The sequence below is a fragment of the Cottoperca gobio genome, chromosome 16 (genome assembly GCF_900634415.1).
Source record: "Cottoperca gobio chromosome 16, fCotGob3.1, whole genome shotgun sequence".
Lineage (NCBI taxonomy): Eukaryota > Metazoa > Chordata > Actinopteri > Perciformes > Bovichtidae > Cottoperca > Cottoperca gobio.
The window spans coordinates 6,589,268-6,613,591 of record NC_041370.1 but is presented as its reverse complement, the minus strand read 5'-3'; the positions used below and the strand labels follow the sequence as shown (position 1 = coordinate 6,613,591).

At 40.1% G+C, this 24,324-nt stretch overlaps 2 protein-coding genes and 1 long non-coding RNA gene across 7 annotated transcripts; 2 read left to right on the top strand and 1 right to left on the bottom strand.

The window, feature by feature from the left end:
- Positions 1-54: 54 nt before the first annotated feature.
- On the bottom strand, positions 55-2,603 carry LOC115020758 (uncharacterized). Its single transcript, XR_003833678.1, has 3 exons — positions 2,557-2,603; positions 683-940; positions 55-322 (listed from the first exon to the last, which is right to left on the bottom strand). It is a non-coding gene; the product is annotated as an uncharacterized LOC115020758 (long non-coding RNA).
- On the top strand, positions 2,283-19,647 carry LOC115020755 (beta-1,4-galactosyltransferase 3). Of its 5 annotated transcripts, none has more exons than XM_029450693.1 (8): positions 2,283-2,452; positions 3,324-3,416; positions 10,310-11,643; positions 15,112-15,347; positions 16,007-16,194; positions 16,298-16,420; positions 16,710-16,814; positions 17,006-19,647. In XM_029450693.1, the coding sequence occupies exons 3-8, from the start codon at positions 11,370-11,372 to the stop codon at positions 17,343-17,345; spliced, it is 1,266 nt and encodes a 421-aa protein (XP_029306553.1). In that variant the 5' UTR covers positions 2,283-2,452; positions 3,324-3,416; positions 10,310-11,369; the 3' UTR covers positions 17,346-19,647. The 5 variants fall into 5 exon arrangements, with proteins under 5 accessions (XP_029306553.1, XP_029306550.1, XP_029306548.1 ...); XM_029450690.1 differs by having other exon boundaries at positions 3,321-3,416; XM_029450691.1 differs by lacking the exon at positions 2,283-2,452 and adding an exon at positions 2,552-2,798 and having other exon boundaries at positions 3,321-3,416.
- Positions 19,648-21,539: 1,892 nt separating this feature from the next.
- LOC115020999 (extensin-like) lies at positions 21,540-23,934 on the top strand. The gene is made up of 2 exons (XM_029451111.1): positions 21,540-21,544; positions 23,103-23,934. The coding sequence occupies exons 1-2, from the start codon at positions 21,540-21,542 to the stop codon at positions 23,932-23,934; spliced, it is 837 nt and encodes a 278-aa protein (XP_029306971.1).
- Positions 23,935-24,324: the final 390 nt, after the last annotated feature.

Genomic DNA, 24,324 nt, shown 5'->3' with positions numbered 1-24,324 from the left:
CCTAAGCTAGTATCACATCAAACAATGGACTCATGCTCAACATTCATATATGTATTTAGTAACATCTATGAGACAAAAACTTGAGGTTGTTGGTAGTTAGCGGCGATGGCCGTACATCATATACGTGTACTGTCTCGTGGATGTGCTCCAGCCAGTGTTCTCTTGGAGTTGACAGAGTTTTGTCATGTGGACACCATTTCTGGGCCGGGCCTCTCGTTTAGTGCTTACATGCCGTCTTCCATGCTGCTCTGCGGCCCTCTGCTTGTCTTGTTTTAAGCCTGCCCATGAGTCGAAGCATTGCAAGCTGAGGTTGCTGCTCTCCCTTCAGGCCACAAGTGGGGGGAAGATCATTCATTATGACATCCAGCAGTGTCAGCAAAACAACAACACATTAAGCTACGCAGCAACTATGACCTTTGTCCACCAATCGTATGTATTTACTTTGACAGGTTAAGGTCCAAAGTCCCTGAAGGGATTGCTCAGATTCTACTGTAGTACATTTAATTGAAGTTACAATAAGGAACATCTAAAAATTATTATTCTGACCAGAAGTTTCAAGGTAACCTGCTGTTAAATCACAAACTACAAAGTACATTTTAAAAACACAATTTGTGTGTAAATGAACCCCCTGAATATGACTTGATGTAGAAATTTCAGTGGAAATCAAAGTAATGGTACCCACATATGTTTCACTTGGTCTCTGGTAGGAAGTCTGCAAGTGACCTGGTCAAAATAGTAGGGCCAGAGAGGGAGGGTCGCCTGTACTGGACTAATGGACATCTCGGCAAAGATTTGATCCAGCTTGTGGTTTTGTCCAACGTACTTTCCAGGGAAGAGTCTCCACCACAAGACTGACACCAAAGCATCCATGCTGGTTTGAGCTGTTGGCCTGCGAGGAAATAACTGGTACGGACGTGGTTGGACTGCCATTTTTCTAACTCTGTCCCATGAAAAACAGACGAGATCAAATTCAGTGTACTGGCAGCCACAGAAAGTGATTTTGTATTTCTGCACAATAATTCTGTTTGGCTTTTTTTCTTCTAATCAGAACTGGCATTGGCTTTTGAAATAAAGTGAGTATATGATTATGATCAAAGGTGGAAGAACATTTAAGTAAAAAGTAAGTCATGCATTCAAATGTTTCACTAAAGTAAAAGTACAAAAGTATTAGGATCAATATAGACAAAGTACTAAAAGTAAAATTACTCATGCAGAATATTTATTATAATGTTGGATTATAATTATTGATGTCATCACTGGTTCCTGCTCATATAATGACTTTATATTCTTGTGACTTTCCACCCTATTACAATGGTGTACCATTAATCTGAATCTGCAAAGTAATTTAACAAGACGAAGTTAACTCAACTGTGGCGGCGTAAAGAGTACATAAAGTAGCAGAAATTAGAACGTAAAGTATGACTACTTAAGAATACTAAATTACTTATCACCACTGATTATGAATAGTCAAAATAAATAATGAAAAGTAAATGATTGTTACTTACCTAACTGGGAAATGTTATCTTCTGTTATGATGTGTAGCATTTTTGTTTTGTTTTCTTTTTTTGTCCTGTTCTAGAACAAGTGGCTTTATTCAAACTCAGGACGATCATGATGAATTCATAAATGCATAAGTGCTAGAACTGATAATAAAAAAAACACACACACCCTGCAACACAGATTACTTTGTTCAACCTTAAGCTTAGTCAATATGTGTTTGTTGTAAGCTTTGTAGAGATTAGAAGTTATTTGTTCTGTATTTTTTATTTATATGATATTATATATAAGATCAAAAGTGATCATGTTTTGACTTTAAAGTCATATAAAGTCTTAACAGCCAACAAGTCCAAACTAAAATCCTAATTCTAACCAGGTTTCTATAGTTTATAGATACTGTACCTTAACTATGTAATAGTTTCCTTGTACTGTTAAACACTTCATTTATATAACCCTTATATGTTTTTACATTGCAGTTTTTTACCTAAAGAGTGTTGGTTTGGTTTATTCATAGTCTTTATACAGCATTCATCACGTGAATTGTTATTAAAGAGTAGATATGCCTAATATCACCTACTTATTATACCTTATACGGACGTTATATTACTAATTAAATACTAGTGCTACTAAGTTATCTACCACTATCTGAGCCACTACTTCTGCAGATACTACCAGAATAGCCACGTATCACACTGTGTTGAATATTTTCTCTTGTATTCAAAAGCGAAAGTGGGGCAGTAATGTAAGTTGGGGTTTCCAGTGAAAGGGAGGGGGGGGAAACGGCTGTGCGACACACCGACTCTGCTCATTCGCTGTTGGACTACTGCACATTACAGCGACCACACAACATCAACTTCAAAACATATCGGAAATACGGAGGAGGGGGGGTATTGTCGGGAATATCTACGGCTAAAAGCAACTTCACAAGCCAAGGGATAAAAAGCAGCCCTGTCTGGTAAGAATACAATAGTTAAATATATCGCTAAAAGACACCGAAAACAGCACCAGTGACTGCTTGCTAGCTAATGTTAGCCAGCTAACTAACTAACGTCAGTTAACCTTGTGTAGCGGCTAGCTCGGCTCGGCTCGGCTTGACTTGATTAGGCTCGTCTTCCCCGACACAGCTGGCGAGGATCAGTCGAAGTTGAGTTTGGGAGAGAATAGTTGCCTCTGCTTAAGTTTACTGTGATATGTGTTGTAAAAGTGTGGCTGATTTATGTCTCGCTTTGTGTAAACATGTTCACATAGTTGAAAGATTGAACGTTGCCGGTAACTTAAAAGTAAGACCCCGTAAGTTGACGGTAAGTTGACGGTAAGTTAACGTTACTCGTTACTCATTAACGTCCTTCACTGTGGCTGAAACAATAAGACGCATGTTTTCTCTTGCTTTTTTATTTTTATTTTTATTTGAACGTGTACATTATTAGTTGACTTATCGAGGAGCTACACAGCCAACATTGTCAAAGCTAATGTTACTTAATGTCCGCTCAATTGAGCTACTTTAACTACTTTTAAGTTTTAGCTAAAGCTAACCTTAGTTAACAAACCACTTGGAAGTTTGTTTCTGTGTCACTGCTACAAGTACAATTGCGACACAAGCCTATGTTTTTGTAAAATCGTTATTAACTGCTGGCAGACAACTCTGTTGATTGATTGCTAACTTCCTTTGCTGGTGAAGGTCACTATTACGATGTCAGGGGGTGTTGAAAAAATACTCATCGTTTGCGCCATTTCATGCTACTTTCTTGCTTTTACGTCGCTTTACTTCCAGCTGACACAAGTTTCACAGCGTCTATTCCATGTTTCATGTTTGCCCTCCCCAGCAGAACAAAAGGCTCTGCATTGCGACCCCCTCCCCCTCTGAGCTGTCAGATTGATTGAGTCAATACTTGAAGAATGAGAGGATCAGTATTGTACCAGTAAGGACTGCTTTTTTTTTTTTTTTTCCCGACAAGATGATAGACTAATAGTTTAACTTGGGGTGTTATCTTTGTAGTAATGTTACACAATGATTCACTCTGCACACCCAGTTCCTTCTTGTTTTGTATTGTTCATACAATCTTTTACACTTATTTAGCAACTGATAGGCATATTAAAAGGCATGAATGAAAACCTATGACACATTTTTAGCACAAAACATTTTTATTGTCATAAATTATATATGTACATAAGTGTTGATAGTAACTGAGTTATACATATAAGCACCGATAGCTTTGATGTAAAAGCAAATATGTTGGCCCATTTTAAATGCAACATTAACTATTATGTTAGCTTGTGTCTTACTTTGTAAAATCTGCTCTTCTGACATCTGTACTTTTCCGGCCTCTTAATTATTGGCAGAGAATAAAAGGTTCATCTGGGCATGATAACTGGCAGTTATTGCAGGTTTTGAGGTTGGTTGTCAGACACTCTGATATGATTTGTTTTCTTCTTTCTGCATTAGATATACTGATGAAACAACTTTTGGCAATCACTTTAGGTCGGTCGTTACAGTCGTTAAAAGTTACAGAACATCTCAACATCAACTCTTCTTTCTTGTGTAACTTGTTGCTCCAATTTTGGTGTGGGTTTTCTGGCCACATGAGACTTTCCTTATCTCCATGGTTGTAATTGCTATGTTTGCAACTCACTGCAAGTCACAGTGATTGGATAAGTGCCTATCCCTGGTGTGTTGGTTATAGCCAGAGGTGAACACTACACTATGGAAACTGCATAAGCAATCAAAGGCAGAAGGATGACAAGAAAAAGTGTGAGGAGGAAGAAGGAGGATGATGTGTTTTTCCCCCTCTCCTCAGCAGTCTGTCCCAGCAGAGTCGGACTCGAGGGAACAGCCATAGAGACATGTACCAGCTGCACCCGCGATGAATGGCCAGGGCTCAGGATGGGTTGCCATGACAAGGACGCTGGCACGCGTTGTTATGCAGACACCTCTTTTCTCAGGGCATGTTTGCACATTATTTCATTGCCTGGTCTTGTTTGGTGCTTGAGAGAAAAGGCCTGCTTGCATATACAGAACCTGAATAACATTTTTACTTTGTTGTATTTTTGAGACGGACTTTGGTTTGTGTAAAGAATATTTCCCGAATGCTTTGGCAGCCTAGTAAAGACAAATCATGATTTTGTGTAAGAGCTGTTTGCTGGCCACATCTGTTCGATCTGTTTCACTCCTACGTGCAGTAAACACCAGTTACGAAACCAGTTCAAATACGCCTGTTAAGTAGCTTACACTCACTTTTTAAGCCGGTTTGATATTAAGGCCATGACACACCAAGCCAACGATCGAACGCCAATCACTGTTGGGACTTTGGAAGATAAATGGAAGAGAGGAAAACAAACAACTGGAGTCGAAGAGGTCACACACAGACTCTTTTATTTACTCTTCATCTCATCTGATCATTCAAATGTAGTTATTTCACTACAACATGGCCATCTGGAATGAAGTGTTGAACGAGAGTGGTGTGAAAATCTTTGACAAACGCTGCTTTGTTTTTAATGTGTGTGTCGTTTCCTGTTTCCCTTAACCCTGAGATTTATTTCCTCTCACGCAGGCATAGAACATACGTGATAGTTGGTTGTTGTCTTTGCGGTGTGTTCAAGTGCAACCTTTTGTGCAAGACGCAGGCAACGTGAGACGACGCAACAGTCGGCTCCGTTGCCACGAGTTCTTTGAGGTCTGTTTGATGTGTCTGGGCCTTTAAGCCAAACACCAGACCGGACCAGTATACCAAATTTTACCACTAGGTGTCTTACTTGACTAATCTGCCTCCCATGAATTTTTTTCTGCAGTATTTACACGTTTCCTCATTGTTTTGACGTGATTAACTAAACCAGGAGTCCATCCAACGCCTCCTCCTTTTAAGATCCGTCATTAGGGAATGTAGTCTAAGGTGCGGTCATGTTTCAGGGCTGGCTGAAGAGATACAATTGATAAAGCTACCTCTTTCCCACTGAACAATACATTTATGTACACATTTATAATGTTTCAACACCACAAATCAGTGTTTTTGTCTGCCTGTACAATTTTCAGTAAATGCTGTGGAGAGTGTGACACAATATTGACTATTGTCAGTGGAAAAGTACACTGAAGACGAGGTCAAAGCTCCAGGGGGTGTATATCAATGCTTCATTCCAGACTTTGTACCATGTGATGACACTAGAGTTGTAACAGGAGGCCCAACATGACTTTAAAGGCATCTGTTGTATTTCAAATCATGTGAGGTGACGGTGACCCAAACAACACATTAATGCAACATATAGTTAGACGTTACTGTGGAGATTGGGGAACCTTGCTCTGGATCTGATGCATTTTCTGACTCTGACAACCTAGAATGAGGTCAAATCTCAGCCATGTCTAGAGGTAATTAGAAAGCAAACTACCACTAACACTATCTATGTTTTATGACATCCCTCTGCTGTAGGCAGGACTTGAAGTGGATTAAGCTCAAGAAATTCTGTTTCATACAGACACTTTACAAATAGTGAAAACTAGCTACTCCAGCAGTTTTCTCCTATAAACCCATTCCATAGTTATTCAAAAACTCTGCTGGAGTCCTGTAAGCCTTTTTCCAGACCTCTGAAATGCACCCCAACATCTTAGATTTTTCTGAAAGCAATTCTGTCTAATCATGCTACAGTTAGGTTAAAACGCAAAGAAAATTCAGGACAAACTATGTCCTCCTCTTCCCTTACTGCTCTCCTTATGCAGCCACATATCTGGACATTATTCCAGTTGACCACACAAAGTATATATAGATTTATATGCGTTACTGATTTTTTGTTATCTTTTTCTGGTATTAGATGTACCTTAATTAAATTGTTGTTTGAGTCTGAGCCCAGTATACGGTGTGTTAAGTGTTAAATCTTAACATAACGTGGATGGTGTCAAAATGTGAATGTGAATATGAATTAAAAAATTTCGCTCCACTTATTAAGAGCAACGACTGCACATAATTTCCTATAGCATGTGAACAAATGCACTGTAATTGTTGCCATTTATTTTGAAAAGGCTCCTATTTTTCAGCTATGCCATTTTCTTCCTGTTTAAAGAGAGCGAGGGGAGTGTACAGTTAAGTGACCTCTCCTTTTGACTCTTCTTTAATGACAGCTGTTTTTGTTATTTTATTGTTAGATTTGTATAAACGTTTCTTGTGCCTTGTTACCTTGTTTTCCATAGTTGGATGTATGAATTCAAAATCTTATGCTGTATCCCTGGAAAAAAAAAGCTTAAAGTGAATCTCTGGATATATATATATATATATATATATATATATATATATATATATATATATTTTTTTTTTTTATATATATTATAATTATAATACAATACAGTAGAGGATGTGAAATGAAGCCATAATACACCAGTGTGTGCACGGATCTCATCCAGAGGACATTTTCTCTAACTGGACCTCTTTACATTTTAGTTGAATACCCCTGCTCTACTGTATTGTCAAAAGTTACTTGTTCTGTCATCCATTATTCCATTACTTTTCCTGATGTCTAAAAGTCATAATTTGGGTACTGACAACACTAGCTCTGACCAACTGTGAAATATCCCACGACGGGTCATAAATGAGTGTTGCTGCATAAAGGCTGCTGATAGTTCTGGTCCAGGGAATAGGCCACCTTGAAAGGAGTACAAAGAAAGAAAAGTGACTCGGGTGTTAATGCTAATAGAGACTCAGTAGGAATGCCTGGTTAGGTAAACCTCTTCTGTGGTTTTCCCTACTGTGACTTGGTTTAGTTGCACATTTATCTCCCTCTGGGGCTGTCAATGGGCTGTGCATGAATGCTATGATGTCCCTTTAGGATTTGAACAGCAGTGTATAAGCTATTAGTCCCCAGATGATGATCTAAATATAACTCCTATACTCTAAACTCCCCCCCCCCTCCCTTCCAATCCCATTTTATTTCCTTGTTGGCTCTTCATTCTAACCCCCCCCCCTGCTAGCTTTCTCGACTCCTCTTGCATTCACTCATGTGTGTGCAAGCATCCATGTGGACATACCATATATATGCAATATTAATGTCCCATGTGCAGAAAAGAAAAGGTCCCATTTGTCGGCTGTTATGTGCCATCACTCTTTTAAAGCACACATTGTACAGTGATGTAAAATAAATAAAATGAGGAGAGCGGGGGTGCAAGACCAAAGAGGATTGCTTTAGTGTGCTAAAGCATGTTATGTCATGCCAAACCTGCCTCTTTTAAATAAAGGAATGATATCCATGCAGGAGAGACAATGAAGTGAAAAGAACATAGTGTAACCAGACTGTTGGCTGATCTCTCGCTGCCCCTCGAGCACATTGTTTGCTATATCCTTGTTGCTATCTGTTTGCTATCTCTTTGTTTCACTCTTCAGCCTTTTAGCTAACACAGATAGATTCCTCTAAATCTAGTCACTGGATCTCTTTTATATGCGTGTTAAGTCAGTCCTTTAGCTTTGTTCAAGGAGGTGCCTTCTGCCACGTTCTCTCACTGTAAGCCAGCTCAAGCACAATATGTCCCCCAAGCACTAAAGCAAACCAGACTCATCATTTCTCCCCTTTGTAAAGACATGAGTATATTTCATTACAGATGAATGTGACACTGGAATATGGGAGAATAGGAAGGGGCGTCATAGAAAGTTTCTATGCAGTCCCTGTGGGTTTTCCTAATGCATGTTGCTTAGTCATGTAGTATATAAAACTTGCACTCCACATGAACTTATCAGCGATGTTTTGTCCTTAAAAACCTGAGAGGTTAATCATTTATCTTTTATTTAGAGAGCCTGAAAGACTATGAACCAGTTGGTAAGTAGTAGTCATTATTTAAAAAAAGATTAATGTTTTCCAGGTCACTCCTTTTTGTGTTCTGGATCACATCTCTGAGTGGTCGAGTAACATTTCCCCGCTGTGGGATTAAGTGGTTATGGCATGATTTTATAAAGCATATCCATAATCTATGGGGCTATTATAGGGGCCAGGCAAAGTGAGAGGGGTCAATCTCCCATCTGCTCACAGTTCCACATGCAGATAAAAATCATCTGTAGAGGCTTTCCTCTCCTTTTTGATCCACATATCCCCTCAGTGAAAACTCTTTATTATCCTTGATATGAAAATCCTCGCAGTCAGCTGTCAAAGCAAAATGCAGAAGAACATAAAGAACACTTCAGTTTAGTAAGCATGAGATGTCATGAGTATATCTTTGTCGCTGATCGTAGGCTGTATGTTTCAGATACAGTTTCCACAGTTAAAGGTAACTTGGTTTGTTACATTGAGTTTTGTTCACTGCTGGAAACGGGAGATTCTTAGCTTTCAGTGATATCTGTGTTGTTTTTCGAAATATAGAAATGAGCCGTTGCGACACGACTGATTTTGATAGAACTCGTCACATATAAAGTTTATCATTTTCAGTGAGGAAACAGGAATGTGATGACACTATTCCGACCGATTTCCGGTTTTGTCGGTTGAATTTATGCAATCTGGCTGAATCGCATTTGTAATTATGACACATTCTGGCAAATTTAAAAGTAGCCATCATTTTGGATCTGTGCCGACAGCGTCACAGCGCTAAATCCAACTTGTATTGCAACCTCATTCATAGGCTCTCTGTCTCATTATGTTCCACTCGGACTCGCTGCACTGAGTCAAGTGCGAAACCTAGTGCAGTGGTAAAATTCAGTATAATCGTCGAGCCCAGTGTTTAACTTTAATATCAATTCAATGTTTAATGTCAACACAATATGAAATAAAGTGGGGAAACCTTTTTTTTTAATTTTTTTTTTTTATAAATAATCAAGACTAGTAATGGTAATTAATCACGTGTGTGTTGAAAACAAAGCAACATAACAAAGAGTAGGCAGTCCTCAGTCTCACTATCTCTAGTCAGAGCACTGAAGTTGTTTTTTGTTCTTCGTCTTATCTGTACCTTACTAATGCTTACTAAACTAATGCATTATTTACCCCTGTGTTATTAGCAAGATATGTTCTTAGGGCTGAAGACGTCAACACCATGCTAATGATTCCATAGGAATGAACTAAACTGGCACCTTGGGCTTATAAAGCACACATTATCCAAGCAAAAAATACAATTCTTGAAAACAAGCCATCTTTCACCCCAAAGAAGGTATAGGCCTTTATGACTTAGAACATAAGATTTTAAATCAAAGTGCCTTAGGAGACATTGCAGCTCTATATGGTTTTAGACATTTGGTGCAACAGACTTGACAAATCTTGACTTTTGGGAATGAAATCTAAGCTTGTAGGTGAGAGGTTGGAAGCTGCTGTAGTAACAATTTCTTCTATCCGTATCCACTCCTCCAGTCTGGTAGCATTCATTGGGATTAGGATTAGTGTTCTAAGGGCTGTCTTCTTTAACAAGCACTAATTGGTGACTGTAGATATGTTGAACACTTCAACAGACGGCACCAGAGCAGGGTTAGGGGTTAAACAAGGTCCGCAAACGCCACATTGCAGCAGCCTGCAGCGATGGGGCCATTAAGTTTGTTGGCTCTAGAACTGGGAAGTTCCATCCACATTGGCGGTGCATGGCTTCTCGTCTGCCATCCGCTGTGGGCAGCAGGCCTCTCTTTGGGGAGGCATCTGCACTGGAGCCCATGCTGGGCCTGATTAATCAAGGCTATCCAACTGTGCTGCTGAGTCTCCATGTAAACAAACACAATCCATTTGTTGGGCCTGCATTGCACACAATCAGTCATTGTTTGTGCGGTAAACGCATTCCGCTGTAAATACAAAATCGCTGATGTCAACAGTTTGAACCAAAGGGGGTCAGTCAATGTAACTGTCCTTCATCCTCTTTTGTGTTTGTGTCTTTCAGAGCTGTGTTGGAGTGAAGGTCCAGTTTGTGTCCATCCAGTGAGCTGAGTGGCTGCCGGCCCATCGAGCTGCTTGAGGTGTCTCAGAGCTGTGGATTGCATCATTATACGACAATAGCAATTGCAATCAAAGCTCTCCCTCCTCCTCTTCCTCCTTCTCCTCCCCCATTTCTTTTTCTCTAGGCCTGACTCTCCACACACACAACCCTCAGACCACTCCTCCCACGCTGGTCATGTTCCACTCCCCCTGTCTCTCCAGCCAGTCAGGCAGTGAGTCGATGGAAGCTGTGTAATCCTCTGTAAAGTATAGGGCCTATACGGCTGCATATGCTCCCTTTTGTCATGGTGGCTGTTGTTGCAGAGGCCTCCCTCAGGAGAGCACATGAGGGAGAACAGAAGGCAGCATAAAGCTCACAAAGGGACGAAGAGAGAGAGAGTGAGTGAGAGACACTGACGCTGCCATTTATTTGACCGGAGGAGAATGAGCTTCACAGGGCAACGGATGGCATTCAATGGGGGTGAAACTACATGATGTGGCACTGGCATTACCATCCCACGCCAATCACAAATTGGACCAACAGTCAACTTTGGAGATATTTGCCACATAGTGGCCTGCAGCAAGGAATGCAGTGAAACAGAAAAATAGACAAGACTTGTTTTTCTTGATTTAGAATATTTTTCTATTTTTCCTCCCCTTGGTGGTTTTTTCAATTACAGCTTACCAAAAGTGCCTTTTTGTGTCTATTTTTTTACTCAACTTGCGCAATATTCATACTCCATATTGCCACAAAATATTGCATGTAACTTAACATACAGTAAGTGTCACATTCAATGTGTGTTGCCATATTTTAGAGGAGGTACCTAGTATATTTGACTTTGCGTGGGCCAACACCATCCTCCGTCAGTTGACAATCATCACTTTTCTGAACTTTGTTTCTGCTTGGGGAGAGCCTATATAGTTCCAGCATTAAATCCCTGAGAGTTGGTTTCCGCCAGACCAACGTGACTTTCTGCACTGCCTTCTCCCAACATTTGTTGCTTTGACGACGCAGAGCCGTCGCCATGGTCAGTATCCAGTCCAAATGGCGCTACCTTTTCATGTTCCTGGGCATCCAGCTGGTGGTCATGGCACTGCTGTCCCGAGAGGGATACCAGAAGAGAGTCTCCTACTTCATCCGCATCTTCCGCAAACCTGACACCACTGGTGTGTCGGGCTGCAACCACACAACAGCAGGCACCGCTGGAGGGGACGTATATGCCAACCTCTCCCACATTTTCAAAGCTCATAACCATGGAGATGAAATGCCCTACTGCCCTAAGACGTCCCCTCTTATAGGTGAGCGGTCTTTCCTGCTTCTGTGTCATTCCATAGTACCTGATTAGAGTAGTTGGTAATTAGTCTGTGTTACTGGAGGTAGATCACTCTCTCCTCAACATGTGTTAATCAGCAAATACAACATTGATTTACGAACACACTTAAATGGCAATTACATATTGTTGTCATTCATTAAATATGTCCCTTTACCTTCACTATGATTTATGACTTACTGATGACAGCTCATGGGTCTCCCTGCAAATATATTCCTCTTTTGTCAACCAACATTATCTCATAATTGAAAATGTAAGTCACCAGTTTGGCACTTATTTCTGCTTCAAGTGCATTGTTCACGGAAATTGTTTGAAATCAAATTTTTATACGTCATTCATGCTGTGCTATTAGAAGTTGAGAATTACTTTTTCACACTTGACTCTTATTCAGAGTGGGACAGCCGTCAGTCATCTCCATTAAGCTCAACACAGTTGATCTATCACTTGTGTCATGAGTCATGAGTCATGAAGATGCTGCTGCTTGGTGGTGTTGTTTTTATTATCTGCTCTCTGATGCATACAGCTTACAGCATGAAACAAAGTTATGTTGTGATGGAGGTGAAATAAGTTCAAGTTAGGTAACTTTAACAAACTAACTGTTTTAGTATTCAGAAGACTTTGCCATCAATTTTAAAATACATTCTGTGAACTGAAACTGTATTACTTCTTATCAAAACATAATTCAAAAAGGTCATTGAGGTATTTCAGAAAGTGAACAGAAACCTTCTGGAGTTTCACTGAAACTGGTTTAAGCAACATTTATCTTTTATATGAGGGGACCATGACTGGTCGGTCTAACTTAGTTGGTGTCTTACTTGCTTTTCTGTCAATTTGTCAGCATTGATTTTTCAAACTTATATCAAAAAGGGACAAGGTAAACCAAAATCCTGAATCAAGTCACGGGATAGCAGACGAAGACAATAAACACTTTATTCATATAGCACTTTTCTTAACAAGGTTACAAAGAGCTTTCCAGAACAAGACAGATGGCCCTTATACATCAATGTAGACAAGGAGGTGGGTGCAAATGAGCAATCATGAAGGGAAATTACATGCAAGCAGATGCATCAAATAGCCACAATTATCAGTCAAGATTATTAGTTGTGATTTGTCCCTTTTTATATATATATATATATATATATATATATATATATATATATATATATATATATATATATATATATATATATATATATATATATATATATATATATATATATATATATTCGGTGAGTTGAATCAAAAAACTTTATTGTCATTTCGAGATTTCCTGGCTTACTGTAAAAGTGACTGAGTAATTGGTCATAAATATTTAAAAGTGCAGCAGGGAGAACAGGCCGTGGTGGGGGTGAGTGGGGTCTTTTATGATGTTCTGGGCTCTGGTGAGGCAGCGTTTATTAGCAGTGTCTCTGATGGAAGGAAGAGACGTCACGATGATCCTCTCCGCTGTCCTCACCACTCTCTGCAGAGACTTCCAGTCTGAGGTGTTGCAGTTAGAGATGCAACTGGTCAGTATGCTCTCTATGGTGCCTCTGTAGAACGTGGTGAGGATGGGAGGGGCGAGCTGTGCTCTTTTCAACCTGCGCAGAAAATGCAGGCGCTGCTGTGCCTTTTTTCACCAGTGAGGAGGTGTGAAGGCACCAGGTCAGACTGTTTGTGAGTTGCACCCCCAAGAACTTTGTGCTGTCTGTAGTCTTGACAGCTGACAACACATTATCAAAGTTTGAATCGCTCTTTAGCACTTTTTTTTTGTAAACACACTTTCCAGACAGCCATTTGTTTTTCTTCATTTTATCATGGATTGAATAAAAGTTTGCTGAGACTTCATATTTAACTTTTAGCGAAGCAAAATTGATCTTGACCTTGAAAATTGCAGTTTGTAAAAAAAAAAAAAAAAAAAAGGCTTTTTCCTCCAAAGCTTTCAACCTCACACATCTCATCTCAGTTTGCTTAATGACAACTGAGAAAACTCCATCCATTCAAGACGACATTGATATCTGTAGGGATTGGTACAAAAACTCAGTATTAAACGGGCCCTGGGCCATAAATCACTAATTACTAAGCTCCGATGTTACCGGTTCTACTCTCCGTGTTGGGGAAATGAAAGGAAAAGGATTTCCTAACTATTTAGGCCACATGCACATTATCGTGCACCTTCTCTCACCAACTCTTAATCTTATTGCAAATTAGAAATAGACATTTGCATATTGCATTTTTCCAATCCTGAAGAGATCTCGCTCTACACACACACACACACACACACACACACACACACACACACAGAGAGCGCACTTGGTGACATTGCTCGTTGCAACAAGTCTTTTGCATGTAAGGGTGGAAGTACAAGCAAGCTGGGATTTAATTATGCGTTATGCCACCATCAGCTTTAATGACCAAAATAAATTGTAAATCCAGATTTATTGCATTCAGGGTCATGTTTCCACATCACAAGCGTTGGAAATTTTACTGGAGCAGTTTCCCCCCACTTCAGTTAGTATTTAGTTAGTTCAGATTGAACAATATGGCCCTTTTGTTAATACGTCACTGCCAGTAAATGAAACGAAATGCTGTTGCCTGAGGCTTTGACTACTTTCCATTTGACAAAGGAATGAAAGGTACTGCATTTATGTACAGCAAATATCCAAACCGGTTCAGAGGGAATTTCTCAGCCAATGTATGTTCGAATTTCTTACTAAATTTATGTTACAAAAAAAAAAAGTCTGAAGATATTAAAGTTTTAAATTGATTGATTATTGATTTGCAATAATGTCGGAGATAAAAAAGTTTTTTATCAGATTGTGGGCTTTTGGGATACACCTATTACCGGTAACTAAATGTGTGATTGTTGTGACTCATGCAGGAAACGTTTTCAGTTGCAGGTCGGCACCATCAGACCTGTAGCAAACACTGTTTACACTTTTAACTACAGTAGCGAGGCAGCTCATAGACTAATATTCGTAGGTACTTCATACAACTGCAGATCAGAAGTACAGGCTTAGTAAAGGCTTGTACTTTGATCAATATGAATTAGTAATTAAAGTAAGCTTTATCATCATTTTAAAGTTATTGAACAAACTAAATCTAATTTTAAAAGACATCAAAAACTTTTCAATTCTTGTTCGTGGGCATTTCCAGTGAGACGAGCAGGACGCGTGTACAGAAATAATGAAGTTATGGTGCTTATTCAAGTGTATTGCTCTACGTATTGTTTTAACAAACAACAAGCGCTTGAATTGGTACATTTACAAGCACATCCAGCTCTGTGCCAGCATAAGGATTTTTCTTTCCAGGAATAAGTTCAGTTCAGTTTGTCGGTTCATTTTAAATGTCTCATTCAAATCATAGCCTCACTCCCTAACCAGATTATTTGCCTTCACTGAACATACAGTATCTTGTTTCCTGCTGGTAATGACAGCAGACTGTTTTCTGCTCACAGGTGGGCCGATTCACGTCAAGTTTCCATCCGGGCTCACTCTAGCAGAGGTTCAGAGGAAGAATCCACTGGTGGTGCGCGGAGGACGCTACAGGCCGCCTGACTGCGGGGCGAGGCACCGAACAGCCATCATCATTCCCCACAGACACAGAGAACACCACCTTAAGTTCCTGCTATACTACCTACATCCTTTTCTGCAGCGACAACAACTCAACTATGGAATTTATGTCATTCACCAGGTAAAAAGCTCACACCCAAGTCATGTTATACACTAAAGGAGAAGTCAAAGGGAATTAAAGTTCATTTAACTTAGTTTTTGGTTGGTATAGATTTCACATTTGGAGGAAACATAAGCTTGTTTTTTGTTTTGTTGGAAATGGACAGCGATCATCTAGTTAATGGGGTCTGTATGCACAGTGAGTTTGTTATCCGCTACAGTTCAGGCTAGATGAGGAGTGCCCTCTAGTGTGCTGTCACTGCATGTGCATGTTGGAGGATGAGAATGCTCAAGTGGCTTAGATGGTTTAATCTCCTTAGCTGCTGGTAACAATTGATTTGTGCTGCTCCTCAGCACTTTATCTCTTACACCTCTTGAGCTGGATTTGTCATTGCACAGCCATGTTGTTAAGTCTGACTTTTTGTCTTGTCTCTACTTAGACTTATTTGTAGGTATTCTCTAATAGGAAGCAAGAAGGTTTTTATTTATTTACTGTACATGTTTTAATTTATTCTGATAAATCAGGAATGTCTGCTGATTATTCAATATCACTCCCTTCATCACAGACTCATCTGTGTTAAATTTAATATAAATATAAGATATACTTGTAGACTTGTGTTTAAGGTGAGATGATTGTGACACAGAGTGCTCTGACATTAAGTCTCTGTTTTTACTCCCCAGGCCGGAAACTACACTTTCAACAGGGCCAAGCTGATGAATGTGGGTTTCCGTGAGGCCATGAAGGAGGAAGACTGGGACTGTCTCTTCTTCCATGATGTGGACCTCATTCCAGAGGACGATCGCAACACATACGTCTGCGACTCCAACCCCAAGCATGCAGCCATCGCCATGGACAAGTTTGGCTACAAGTATGTCCCTTCTTTTCTGTAAATGTCCACTGAAGACTTCGTTCTTCACAGATAGACACATTCTATGTTCCACATTTATCTGCAACACTTAAATCCTCTCCAGGCTTCCGTACAAGATGTACTTTGGAGGAGTGTCAGCTCTGACACCACTGCACTACCTCAAGATGAACGGCTTTCCCAACAACTACTGGGGCTGGGGTGGAGAGGACGACGATATTGGAGTCAGGTGAGGAAAGTTCAGGCCACAGATTCCACTGTGGAAATAATGCGTCCTTAGCCGCTCAAACATTGAGACATTTCCACTTTCCAAGCTCTGCTTGAATAACACCCGAACTCTGAATAAAAAGTAGATGTCTGATATGACATTTATAGCGAACACTAATACTATACTGTTGGTCCGACTGTCATGGATACAAGATCAATGTTTTGGTTTATGCCCCTCGAACCACATAAGGAGATGTGTGTGTGTGACCCAGTTGTATCGTGTGAAAGACGTCTGTTTCTCGCCTTCTCAGGGTGTCTCTGGGAGGGATGTACATCAGTCGTCCATCAGTGAAGGTGGGCCGCTACAAGATGATCAAACACAAGCTGGACAAAGGCAATGATGTGAACCCAAAGAGGTGCGGTAAACGAGTTGATGCGTTTGGTTTCATTTGGGAAGTTTGCAGCAGATCTGAATTTAGTTTGCATGCAGATGAACCAAAATACTATTACAATACTATTTGACATGTCTTTGGTTTTTATTGTACAAGACAAATGCAGCGTTCAATAGTCACAGATGTTGTCTTTGTCTTTGCTCTTCATTTTAAAGGTTCAACATGCTGGCCAAGACACGTCAGACCTGGAAGTTGGATGGGATGAACACAGCCGAATATGAGACAATCTCACGGCAATACATGCCCCTCTACACCAACATCACTGTCAACATCGGCACTGAGGCCGGTCTACATCGACCTCCCCCAACACCACCTCATCCTGCCAAAGCTGCAGGTAAAGCTGCAGGTAAAGCTGCAGACAAACCTGCAGACAAAACTGCAGGTAAAACTGCAGACAAAGCACCTGCCGAAGTCCCAGCAAAAGGCCCAGCCAAAACCTCTGCCAAACTCGAAGAGGGCCTCTCCGAGAAGAAGTCTACCCTAAGAGACCGCTAATCATGTTTCACTCTGCCATTACTTGGATGGGATAATCCTATTAGTACATGCTGTAGGACGGTGGTTTTTCTCCTCAATCGCCTGGAGTCCTTTTGCCCATTTTAAGCTTTTTCGTCAGTTTAGAGGAATTAGTGTGTGGACAGTGGGGCACTCATTTGGGTGATTACAGATTTATAAACGAAACAAAAAAACGATTGACCTGAATTCCTCCACCCTTAGATGACGGCGCTCCACCTTGGTTCATCACTGATTCTTCTTCCAAGGGAGTCAGTGAAGAGTGGCGGGTAAAAGTTGGACTCTGTGAGTTTATATATCTACAGTGCTGTGGTCGCTGGTTAAACCTTGTGAGGCCTTAGAAGCTTGTTTTTCTTTTTGTCTTTTCACTCGTACCTTACATTATTTAGAATATTGGGTTTATTAGAGCAGTAGCTGTAATTTCCAGCAGTCGCACTCGTTTTTCGTCTAAATGCCAATGAATACATTAGTGAAGGAGACGGTTTCCTGTTGAGTGTGTGTGTGAAGCTGCTACAATGAATACTGAATGAAGGAACTTGACAGATGTGTATTAGTTTTATTTCTGCTTCTGACATAACGGCGCACATATCCCATCTGTCTGCAAATGTCTGGGTTCTTTGTTTAGAAAGGGTTCCTACACAGATATGCTGATCTATATGTTTTGTTTTGTGTATCAAAAGATGGACTAAATCTTTCTAATGTTTTCAAAGTTATAGATGCTGTAAACATAATTTTGCCTCCTGTTATTTTCAGTTGAATTACTAGTGTGAATGGAGTAAAAGTTCTGTACGCCAAGGTACAGTTTCTCTATGTAGCGTTAGTGCATTCAGTTTAGCCTTTTTCAAATATCAGCATATCCGATATCTACATTTGATTAGAATTTTTTTTCCGCGCGTGTATTTGCCTTTATCCAATAGAGCGGGTCTCGGTGACAGTGATCAGTCCTCTGCCTTCAGGTGAGCATGAGATTCACAATGGAGTCCGTCTTGCTTAATATTTCTTAATTTATATTAAGATATATGTTAATGTGCAGTTTACTTGATATCTTATGTTAATGTTTCCCTGAAGAGTGCTTTCTTTCTCCCACAGCACTTTATATGCAGTCAATCTTTATACTGTATCTTTTGCCCACCTCATTTCCTTAATCTAAACATACCGTTGAGAATTTAACTAGAAAAAGCGTTTGCTCTGCCATTTAAAAAAAGATTAGTAAATGCTGCCGTTTAAAGCTCGTGTTTACAGTAGCCAAATTATTCCATGTAGACAAACAAGTTTGTTCAGAAGCACCGCATTACAAACCTCTGGGATTGCTGTTGATGGAAGTTTTTGCTGTTGTCACAAGGGATCATTGCAATTTAGCATTTTTTTTTTTCCCCCCTTAGTTCAATTGAAAAATGATATTGTCCTTGTTTGTGTTTTGAGGTAATTCTATGACATCTTGGTCTGATTTGATGATTTAAAAACCTCACAAAATAATGTCGAAATGCATCGTCGTCAAGATATCGATGTGGGGTTTTCAGTCGACACAGGCTGTCATTTTGTGAAATTTAACTGAGATGTGTTCATGATGTCCTTTTAGCAATATTGTTATGCAAGTTATAGGCTCGCAACAAGGAAACGGGCTGTTTCTTTCTCTTTTCTTTAACTCTTTTCATTTCAAACACATGCAAACAATTTGTCCCGTGGTGTCATGTCGACCCAGTTTCTCCGCAATGCGACTCTGAAAGCCTTCACGTGGAGACATCTGCCATTTCCTTCCCACTTGTGCCCGTACACTGCATGTCGGCTCTCCGCCATCCTTCTCTTCGCTTCTCTCCACTCTGACAGATTTGATTGTAAACGCGTGAAAAAGAAACGGTACCTTCATCCAGTGAGAGACGCTGTACTGGCAGGTGTACAGGTTGAAACCAAAGACGACTGAATGGAAAGCTTTGACGGATAAAAAGTGTGCGTGTGTGTGTGTGTGTGTGTGTGTGTGTGTATATATACAGTATACCTTGTTTGTTGTTCTAATGGACAGACCTATCATCTCTTCCTATCATTATTTGTAGCATCTTTCAATACTGTGTACAAATAATCTCAAACCAGCATTTATTCAGATTTCTTTTCATTTACAATCCACAAATAATTTTTGTTTTGTGAAGAGATGAAGATAGTTCATGATGATTTCTAAGTGATATTTTTTTTTCAACTGTACTGAAAATGTATTGTTATCCTCATGTCATTGTGGCATTTGCTGCTGAAGTGGAAGAGGCGAGCTCTGAGAGTGGTTTCCTGTGATTTTCCTTAATAGATGACTATATACTGTATTATCATTTGATGTGAAATCATATTCAATTCCCTATGGCCTTAGCAACACACCAATACTAGTATGTCAACATTTGATCACTCATACGATAGGCTCTTTATATCAAGACTTAATATGCATGGCAACAAACCTATTAGTGCGGAAATGTTACCGAGCACAATGTGAAAATGATACATATCAGTGCTCCTCTAGAAAAATGAATTAATGCAGCTCTGCACCAGATGATTTCTAAGACTGTAAATATTAGTCTCACTGCTAATTAGCTGATTTTTATATTGCATAATTGACAGTAAACTTATCAACAAATGATGCTGAACGTACGTGTATACTTTTCTAAACGGGGAGAGGTGCACAGATGAAATGTTGTGCCTGTATAAAACATTGTGGCTGCCACAAGTGCCTTTTAGAGTGTACAGAATTTTACTTGTAGATGTGAAAGTCAAGTTGATAAATAATTCTCTGTAAATGTGTTTGCATCTTGACGAGTAAGCATGTTCCGATCAGTTTCAACCTTATTGTTTTTAACTTGTATGTAGTCTCATCTTATACAGGTACTTATGTAGATTTGTAGGGGTCTATATGCTTTTTTTTTTCTGGCTTTTTACTTGTAAAAAACTAATTGTTTTTATAAGAAAATGTTATAGGAATTTATTTTGTCTTTGCTTTTTGTGTGTGCTCATTGTATTTAGAAAAAGCTGGTGAACAAAACTGTCTGTTAGAATTTGTGTTTTTAGTAGTTACATTTTATTTTTTGTTTATTTCAGTTTTAACCTGCAGTATGTTGTACAGCCGACCAGTAATACACTCTGAAAACGCATTTATGAAAATGTTTATTGTGATGTGATGAAACCTCATTTTACAATAAAGGTCTCTCTTGCCAGGCCATTTATTTGACTTGCAGAGTTTTACCACTAGATGACGCCATGATGTTAGTCTGTACTTTAATGGCACAGTGCACGTGTTATTACTCGCAACAGTTGCTCATTGCTGCTGGATGTGTGTGTTTAAGGTGTTTAAGATTAAAAGCAACTTTATTTACAGATTAACTACTTGGACACATGAAGTTCTGATTGTTTCTTATTTGAAGTTAAATACTAATTTAAGGATTTATGTTTCTCTGTCTGTTTCCAGACCCTTTGATAAACATGACACAACAATTTGCTACTTTAAATAAAAGTTTTAGTAGGAGGAGGCCTATCACGGTCAGTGTTGCGATAAATACTTTGTGAATCTTAAAATATAAAAGTGATGTTGACTCAAGGCAGGATTTACATCTTTAAAAAAATAATCTAGAGTTAAATTGAAGCTTCTCTGACAATCCCATCATACATTTAAAATGTAAATGTTGCAAAGACTGGATTCATTTCAAAGTATTTTACTTTGTACAAATGTTTCCACTCCCCTCTGTTCTGTGTGTTTTCATAGTGTCTCAACTCAGATTATAGTTGCTCATCTAGAAGTGATTTTACACAACATTACACCACGATCCTCTGATTCAGGCATTTGTGTGTCTTTCTCCACCACCAACCACCCGAGGTTTCTGACACTAAAGGAATCAAATCCTTTATTAGTCCCACAACGGGGAAATTTACAGCAAAAGAAGAAAGTAAAGTGGCGAGTACACAATAGATAAATAGAATAACAGAGTAACAGTATAAGTACACAGTCGTTGTAAAAGTGAATATTGCACATTGCAGTGATAATTGCACAACAGTGGACGAATAGTCTGTTGTTGGTGTGGTGGTCTACCAGGGGCCGTGATGATTGTACAGTCTGACTGCTGCAGGGAGAAAGGACCTACGCTATCTCGGAGTGGATGTGTGAAGGCTACAGTGACTTAAGGTTTGTGCTGATCATCTTCACATTACCACATGAGGTCAGTTGTGACAAACATGTGGCACAAGTGAAGTGATGCTGAAATGTGTTGAGTAAAAATGGCAACTTCAGTCCCTGAAGTCTTTTACACTGAAGAATGTTTTCTTGACTGTTTCATATAAAAGTGATGACGGATGACCACATTAGACAGAAGGGTGAGTGCTGCTTCCGCTTTTCGCTTGTCCAGTTTCAGCATTTCAATCTCCAAGGGAAGGTTTCTGCGAATAACTTTCTGTGACTGCATTAAGACTGACTTTATATCAACTACTACTAAAGCCTACAAATGAAAACAAGTGCCAGCTTTCTAAGCAATTATAGCTTTATTTGCACATCCTTCACAACTATTGTTTTTAAAATGGATACTAACGTATAAAATTGCGCATTTTTTCTTTAAGGTGTTCAAAGTGGGAGTGCAGGAAGTGAGCATTCATTATTGCTTGCAAAAAACACAGTTCCTCTTTCACAATCTTCTCCAGTGATGCTGCTCACTGTGAAAAGAAAGTATTTCCTGGATTAATACAGGCTAGAGATATTTTGGTGTTCTGCACAGTCGGGTGTATTTCAAATCTGGTGGATCCTCCAACTCAGATTTACAAACCTTTTTAAGGACCTTCATATAAGCACTGCACACCTTAGCCCCGTCGTTTACATAGAGATATTCATAGTTATCTTAAATGTATTTGTTCTGTAGGTTGGAGGCAGCAGAGAGGACCCACAGCACCCGTTATGTCAGTGAAATAGTAATTTGTATTTCATTAAAAAACATCTATGGACACTGTGTGAGAGACTCCTAAACCACAGACTGGTACCCTTAAGTGCACACTTATTGGACCATTGACAAACAACAATGCTACTGATACCATGAACCTTATTAGAGTTTAAAGTGCTGCTCAAAGCCTCTGATATCCATCAACTTCCAGAAAAGAAAAACACATTTACGTGAGGGACTGCTCCTGCACCGGCTTCAATTTCATCTTGAAGAGGCGCTCCAGAGATTGAGTGTTGCACTTCCATAAAGTTGGGAGACTCGTAAGAGCCAGAATCAATTATTGTCTGATACATCGGCCTCCAATATAAACAATATAGAAACAGTGACCTTATTTTACATACTTTTCATTTCTAATGTAATGTTTTAAAATGTATTAGTACGTTAATTAATTTCATAAATGTCAATATTGTTATACCTCATGATTTTATGCATATTTTTAAATTATATTTTATATTAATATGCTTTCTCTTATCCACTATAAATTGAGCGTTTTTTTAAGCTATTTTTTGTATTTTGCCAACTCAGCTCATGTGTCCCTCCAGAGATGTGTCTGTCACTTGGCTGACGCTGCATTAGTTAAAGCTGAACACTGCCAGAAGAATATTCATATCACACCTCCATCAGACACACCTGATGGTGCAGTAACAAATGGCGTGAACCAACAAGTGGGTGTCTGTCACACCATTACCTCCGGACGAGAATATCAACGTTGGATAATTCTGTGAAACCTCAGATTACGTTCGATAACAATGTTTTTATAATTATTGTTTTCCACAATATTTCCAAATAGTGCTGCACACTCCATCCACCACCCCAACCTCCACCACCCCAACCTCCACCAGCCCAACCTCCACACGCTCCATCCACCACCCCAACCTCCACACGCTATATCCACCACCCCAACCTCCACACGCTCCATCCACCACCCCAACCTCCACACGCTCCATCCACCACCCCAACCTCCAACCTCCACACGCTACATCCACCACCCCAACCTCCACACGCTACATCCACCACCCCAACCTCCACACGCTTCATCCACCACCCCAACCTCCACACGCACCATCCACCACCCCAACTTCCACACGCTACATCCACCACCTCCACACGCTACATCCACCACCCCAACCTCCACACGCTACATCTACCACCCCAACCTCCACACGTTACATCCACCACCTCCACACGCTCCATCCACCACCCCAACCTCCACACGCTACATCCACCACCCCAACCTCCACACGCTCCATCCACCACCCCAACCTCCACACGCTCCATCCACCACCCCAACCTCCACACGCTACATCCACCACCCCAACCTCCACACGCTCCATCCACCACCCCAACCTCCACACGCTACATCCACCACCCCAACCTCCACACGCTACATCCACCACCCCAACCTCCACACGCTCCATCCACCACCCCAACCTCCACACGCTTCATCCACCACTCCAACCTTCACACGCACCATCCACCACCCCAACCTCCACACGCTACATCCACCACCCCAACCTCCACACGCTACATCTACCACCCCAACCTCCACACGCTACATCTACCACCCCAACCTTCACACGCTACATCTACCACCTCAACCTCCACACGCTACATCCATTTAAAATCTGACATCGTTTTTTACACAGTTTATTGACCAACTGTGTGGTTCAAGTTTGACCTCCTGTAATTGGATGTTGTCACCGTTTTCTTGTGCAAAGAAGAATTATTACTGACACTTGGGGAGTGCTTGCTGTCAGCTATACCTCCAAATATAATGTTTAAAATAATCTGTCGGCTTGTCTGTCCGATCACGTGTCCTGTCCTGTTGGACTTCCTTGTAGTGAAGTTGTCACGTTCCCAGATCTCAGCAAGCACTTCAAAACTAGAAATGATGGTCAAAGCTTTAACAATAAGATTCAAGTTGTAAAAAAAAGAAGAATGATCCTGTAATAAAATAATGTGTGAATCTAAAACCTGCCCCCCCCTCCCCATCACAGGTTCTGTATGCCAAA